The following is a 7,100-nucleotide window of genomic DNA, read 5'->3' on the forward strand; positions in this document are numbered from 1 at the left end:
TTTGCAAGTTCTGGACAATTTGGCTATGCAAATAGGTTTATGGTCCGGGTTTTACTGGATTTGCTGTTTTCTAGGCTAGACTTGATGCCACATTTTTCAAATATGGTTTGGACAGAGGGAAAGAATTTCTGCCACAATGTAGGTGGATGGATGAGATGACAGACTAGAGCTTCCTTCCAGTCAAAGGGCTTTAATATCCTGTCAGCCACACTGTGCTGTTTAAAAGCTTTTATAAACAGATCAAAATCTGTACAAAGTTAGTCATGGCAAGATAACCCTACCCACTTTTTGAAGAGAGAGCTCTTACAGGAATTACCCTATGCATTAAGGGACTGCATTTGCATGAGTATCTGTGACACTGCTTCAGTTTCAGCTAATGGAATCTTCTTTGTATGATTGATAAGAAAGCTAATTCCAGGGGCATCAGAATTTTACTCCCACAGTTCCTTTTCAATTATTGTTTCTTGTTAAATGTTAATACAGTTTCAACTAAAAAAAATAGAAAATCAGTGAAATGCAATGAAAAGGCAGAGGTTTATTCTTTCAGCCTTTTGACCCCACATACAACCATGCACATCAAAGGAATTTTCCAATCTAAAAAACTGCTAAAATTGTATGCCTTTGTTGGTTAAAATTTTGGACAGAATATCAATCCACATTGATTCACAATTTCAATCCCATACCCACTTGCCTCAAGTAAACCCAACTGAATTAAATGGGAGTTACTTCTGAGTAAATATGTACAGGATTGTGCTGTCAGTTACTGAAACTGAAAATTGCTGGTTAAGTATATGCAGTATCTGTTATGCAACAGACAGTGTAATCCTACCTAACGAGTGCTGATTTCCTTCTGCTTCCGGTTTTGGAGCTATTCTCCATAATATTTCCACAGGGTAGGGTAATTTCATTGAATGAAATGGTATGAATATAATTTTACAAAAAGTATAGATTTTGGTAAACAGCCTTTAATTGATCTCCTTTCACAGGCATGTAGGCAATTCACAGATCCCCATCCCAACCCATTACTTTGTTGTACTGACTAGCTGTGAGGACCAAACCAACACCCCTCTGAGTTGCTCAGGCTCACTGAATGTCCTGCCCTTCATCCTTCCTCATCGGCCCGACAACTCTGAGAGCTGTGGTGTAAGTATAACATCATTCACTTCACATGCCCCTGCTCTTCTTATTGGAGATGGGGCTTCTACAAATGTGGCCATCTGAGAAGTCTTTAGTGCCCAGTAAAAATCCAACACAAGGCCTAGAGATCATTTCAGTTGACTCTCAACGTACTGACAGTGATTGTGTTCAATATTAAATATTTTGGAAGAATTGCACATAAAGCACAAATTAGGTGACATATGCCCTCTGTTATTCAGACCACTTGTGACATAGTGGAGACTAAGGACTTATCTACACTTCCATTTTCCCACCGCTTTCCCCCAGGAAAAGCCGATCTTTAGTGCTGAATTGGTACAAAAAGCAATTGGGTTTTAAGTGGAATGTTATTTGTTCTAATTCATCACTAAAGAGCAGGTTTCCCAGGGGAAAATGGTGGGGGGAAAGTAAAACTGTTCAAACCCATGCCTAGAATGCGTGGCACAAGTGGAAGATCACTTGGACAAGTGGAAGTGTGGATGAGCCCTAACAGAACAATTCTAACCCCTGATCTTCATTGCCTGCATGAGTTAGGAATGCACCACATCTGGAGGGCTACAATTCCCCAATTCCTGTGTTAGTATATATGCATGAAAGTCAGAAATGCAGTTTTGAATAAGCAGGAATTAGATTTTTAAATGGTTCCCGAAGAAGAGTTGTGCCAGTTGTGAACAGATGTAATTTATCTGAAGTGCATTGCCATCTCTTGCTTGGTTTATCGTATTTCTTGACTGTGGGCATCTGGGACACGCTGTCCAATTCTGCTCTCCAGTGAAACTGACACAGCTGGCAAAAAAGCGTTATCAGTTATGCCTCCCCATCACAATGCCCTAGTGCTGGTTTCTAAAGTAATACTTTCCTTTTGAAAAAGCACCAAGGCGGCATTGGAGGAACGCCTCCACGCCCATCGTTCAGCCCGGACACTGAGATCCAGCGCCGAGGGCCTTCTGGCGGTTCCCTCATTGCGAGAAGTAAGGTTACAGGGAACCAGGCAGAGGGCCTTCTCGGTAGTGGTGCCTGCCCTGTGGAACGCCCTCCCACCAGATGTCAAAGCAATAAATAACTATTTTACTTTTAAAAGTCAACTGAAGGCAGCCCTCTTTAGGGAAGTTTTTTATGTCTAATGCTGTACTGTTTTTAACATTCAGTTGGAAGCCGCCCAGAGTGGCTGGGGAAACCCAGCCAGATGGGCGGGGTATAAATAAATAAATAAATAAATAAATAAATAAATAAATAAATAAATAAATAAATAATAAATATATTATTATTATTATTATTATTATTATTATTATTATTATTATTATTATTAGTAGAATTGGACAAGGCTTTTTTGCATCATTTAGTCTCAGGACAATGTAAGCCACATATAACTGGGCGTGCTTTGTAAGCGACTTCTCCTCCTCTAGCTGGAGTGGCTGTGGTGGCATTTAAAAGGAGAAAGGCATAACAGCTGGATGATGGTAATGCACAGTATCCAGAGGGGAGATATGCTGCTCAGTGGCTGTTCAAAGCATCTGAAAATGTGTATATGATTTCTGCTCCGAGGGTCAGCATTTGGCATACAGTGGTGCCTCGCAAGACGAAATTAATTCGTTCCGCAAGTTCTTTCTTCTTGCGAGTTTTTCGTCTTGCGAAGCACGGTTTCCCATAGGAATGCATTGAAAATCAATTAATGCGTTCCTAGGGAAACCGCTTGCCAGGCTGGCGGTGCGGAGAAGGGCTTTTCTCCGCACCGCAAGCCTTCAGGACAGGTACGGGAACAGAGGGGAAGGCGCGCAGCGCTTTCCCTCTGTTCCCGGGGCTTGCGTGGAAGGAGGGTTTTTCCTCCCCACCGCCAACATTCAGAACAGCATTCTGAATGTTGGCGGTGGGAAGGAAAACCCTCCTCCCACCCCAAGTCTTCAGGACAGCCATCCGATGCCGGGCTGCGGGAGGAGGCGTTCCCCTCCCCGCCCGGCATTGGAGCTTCGTTCCGATGTCCGGGGGCGGGAGGAGACGTTCCCCCCCCCCCGCCGGACATCGGAGCTTCGTTCCGATGTCCGGGGGCGGGAGGAGACGTTCCCCCCCCGCCGGACATCGGAGCTTCGTTCCGATGTCCGGCGGCGGGAGGAGACGTTCCCCCCCCGCCGGACATCGGAGCTTCGTTCCGATGTCCGGCGGCGGGAGGAGGTCCGAGGACAGTGGGGAAGACACGCTGCGCTTCCCCGCTGTCCCGGAGATTTCCCTATGGGCTGTCGTCTTGCGAAGCAAGCCCATAGGGAAATTCGTTTTGCGAAGCGCCTCCAAAACGGAAAACCCTTTCGTCTAGCGGGTTTTCCGTCTTGCGAGGCGTTCGTCTTGCGGGGTACCACTGTACTCTTAAGCATTAACTAGGTAGTGCCAATAGCTGAAGTAAAAAAAAGTAGTTTTTGCTTGTAGCATTTGCCTTCAGCCTACCCCTCCCTCTTCCCAAATATGGCATAAAGGACTTGCTGTGTTTGTTCATTCTGATAAGTCATAGCTCATTGTACTGTTGTAAGGAAACAGTTAAAAGATAGTGAACAAGTTCCAAGGGCAAAGGAAACATTCAGCAGATTGCCATGGCCTAGTTACCCCAGTCCACAGTGACAGAAATTTAATTAGGGAAAATAATAAAGTTGTAAGGCATTTGTATGCAGAAATTCCTTGCACTACTGCAACCTTGTTTTTTTGCCTGCTGATGCACAATTGAAGTTCTTGTGTTTGTTTGCTTTGTCAGGATGGGCAGCCAGAATCACTGTGGGTTGAAGAAAGAATTCAGACTCATACAGCTCGTGTCCGTGATGTGGAGCTTCTGACGGGTCTGGATTTCTACCCAGAGAGAAATCAACCTCTGCCCGAAATCCTACAACTGAAGACATTTTTGCCAATATTTACAACTCTTTTTTAATGAGTGTGTGTAATTTATTATGTCTTGTTAAAATGGTTCCTTCCTTGCCAGTTGGAAAACCCGGAACACAAACCAATGCATGTTTACTTGGAAGCAGGGATGCGAGGATATGACAATTTTATTTCTTATTTTTTCCAATCTTAAATTGGGTTGTCCACATTTTGCAACAATTTGCTATTTTTCTTTTTTTAAAAGCCTCATGAAAATTCACCACATTTTAGTTCAAACATTTTTATAAACAGTTTTGACTCATGTACACATTTTGCAAGCAATTTCCCCTAATAGAATGCATTTTTGTAAACATTGTTTGGTTGGAGAACTACAATGGAAAATTCAGATAAGGGTGAATTGGAACGGATAAGCTGTATTTCGATATTGTTTGACAGATTGGGCTTTAAATAAACAAACAAACATGCAATGTATACTGGATCAAATTTATCCTCAATCCTTTCTCAGAAGTCAGTCACTTGTGTATTCAGTGGGAATGAGTGTGTTTAAGATTTCAGCCTCAATTGCAGATCTTCAGGCGATTAGGATAGTAAATGACGACAGGAAAAATCTCTCCCAGCATTCCTGCAGCTCCATGTTCCATGTGTTTTCCTGGAATTTCTCCCTCCCTCCCTCTCTCTTTTGATGGTACAAGGACTTCAGACTACATGAAACTACTGAATTTGAACTTTTAACATATGAATAAAATATAAAGATTTTAAAGCATTTTGTATATAATAATAGAATGTGCCACTAAAATTATGAACAGGAACAAACTTGCAAAAGAAAGAAAGAGTTTCAGCTGCTGTCAAGAATATTGCTACATGTTATTGTGTTATCACGAGGGGCTGCACGCCTGTTCACTTCACTTGCCAACACCACCAAATTTGGGTATTTCCTAATCAGGACTCAGTCCCAACTCTTTAGTTGCAATATAGGGGCTAAAATGCCAGATATGCAACTGAATTCTTCAGTGTTCAGGTTCATATGCAGAGCTGTTGATTTTTGAGTAGGCATTCAACCCTTCAAAAAGTAGCTTCTTTGAATGCTGTGTTAACCTTGAAAGCTTAATTATTGTCAGGAGATGAACACAAATACATAAACATGAGTGCATACAGTGAACAGGCAGGGATTTTCCAATGCAGTACAGTCATACCTCGGGTTGAATGTGCTTCGGGATGAGCGGGTTCGAGTTGCGCTCTGCGGCAACCCGGAAGTAGCAGAGCACGTTACTTCCGGGTTTCGCCGCTCGCGAATGCGCAGACGCTCAAAATGATGTCACGCGCATGTGCAGAAGCGGCAAAAAGCGACGCGTGCGTGCGCAGACGTGCCTCGCTGGCTACGTTTGCTTCTAGATGCGAACGGGGCTCTGGAACGGATCCCGTTCGCATCTAGAGATACCACTGTACTGTGTATTGTAGAGGACTGTTTACTAATGGGAAAAGTTTTCTGTTGACTTCTGTGTCAGGGAGACCCAGCCCTTCAATCTCACTTGTATAAACACAAGCTTAGGTGTCTGTGCTTTGCTAATTTTCTGCCATCAATATTTACTCAATAAACCATTGTAGCTTGTGTAGAAGGCTTAGGCATGAGATGGACACCTATGCAAGAGACAGGATGAAGTTTAAACAAATATTGTTGGTTTATTAAGGTGGGTGCTAGGCTTATAAGGGGATACAGAGACCTACGTTCAGGTCTTAAAGTGGCTTGATGACACTAGTTTTTCGCTAGTTTTTACCTCCGGCCAAATTCCTTAAACCTCTAGCCCAGCCAAATACTTCCACAACCCAGTGCAACTACTGGGGATCCTCTGCCTTTGTAAAATTTCTCCTGGCCGCTTAGAGAGTTCAGCTAACTTTAGAACACAGCTTACTGGTAAGACATTGGTAAGACATTTAAAAAAGACAGGCTTTTAGACCAACTCAGTTACTTCCTCCCTGATCCAGACCCTGGCTAATAAATACTCAAATTGGCTGTGCCACTCTCCTCTCAGAACGCTAAACAGCTTTGTGCAATATCGTAACAGTACAAGGCTTTAGACAGCCTCTGTTGTAAGGGGCAGGCTAAAAGAGCCTGTTTACACCATTTGTTGCACAACTGCCTGGCAAGGCAGGCCAGTCACATCTCTCAAATGTTCCAGAAATCACTGCCACTATGCCCCTCTTAACCTCTACAGAGTAAAGTCTGGGAGGTCAAAGGAGCAGACACAGCAGACCCTATGCTGCTTAGTCAACCCCTCTCCGTTTACTCAGGGAGCTTTTCTCTATCAACCTGCATTTCCTAAGAACTTCAAGGCTTAGGTTTCCCCCAACCCTGTGAGCTGGCAGCAGTGCAGCAAGACACCACTTGTCAAATTATATAACATTTATTAGGAATAAAAAAGACAAGGGAGAGCACAAAGGGAACAGAGCAAAATCCTGAAAAATAAAAGGAACTCTTTAACTCAGACATACCTGTGCTCACCATATATTTGAAGCACTATGATTCTATTTCAAACAGTCATGGCTTCCCCCAAAGAATTCTGGGGGCCGTAGTTTGCTAAAGGTGCTGAGAGTTGTTTAGAGCAGTGTTTCCCAAACGTTTTTGGGCAACGGCACACCTGTGTACTAAAAAAAAATCTCGCGGCACACCACCATTAAAGCCCCGCCCCGTGACGTCAGCGCGCAGCGTCACGCCGGGAGGGACGCACAAAAGTGAACGTTTTTTCCCTCGGCAGCTCCTCTCAGCTGCGCTCAATCCGCCTCGGAGCGCAGGAGCGATGCCTCTCTCTGGCTCTCCCTCCGCGCAGGCTGAGGGAGGGAGGGAGGTGCGCGTGTGACCCGTCTCTGCTGGGAGACCAAACCCAGCGAGGCAGAGTCGCGCGGAGGCGCCCAGGCAGCGCTGCCGGCTGCGAGGAGGAGCGCCAGGCAGCAGCAGGAGGCGCGGCCTCTCCTCGCCGCCGCCGCCCCGCCTCTCGCCGCCCGACTCGCCCGCCTCCCTCCAGGCATCTCGCGGCACACCAGCCGGTGTCTCACGGCACACTCGTGTGCCGCGGAACACCGGTTGGGAA

General features: G+C 45.0%; 1 protein-coding gene across 1 annotated transcript in view; it reads left to right on the top strand.

Annotated features, from left to right (window-relative positions):
• The window catches only part of ENPP3 (ectonucleotide pyrophosphatase/phosphodiesterase 3), a 65,350-nt gene extending 60,865 nt beyond the window's left edge, over positions 1-4,485 (top strand). The window contains exons 22-23 of the mRNA XM_081187836.1: positions 987-1,143; positions 3,893-4,485. Coding sequence (XP_081043962.1) covers positions 987-1,143; positions 3,893-4,063 — 328 coding nt within the window. The 3' untranslated portion in view covers positions 4,064-4,485. The remainder of the gene's footprint in view (positions 1-986; positions 1,144-3,892) is intronic.
• Positions 4,486-7,100: the final 2,615 nt, after the last annotated feature.

This window comes from Podarcis bocagei, assembly GCF_964188305.1.
Source record: "Podarcis bocagei genome assembly, chromosome: 3".
Classification (NCBI taxonomy): Eukaryota; Metazoa; Chordata; class Lepidosauria; order Squamata; family Lacertidae; genus Podarcis; species Podarcis bocagei.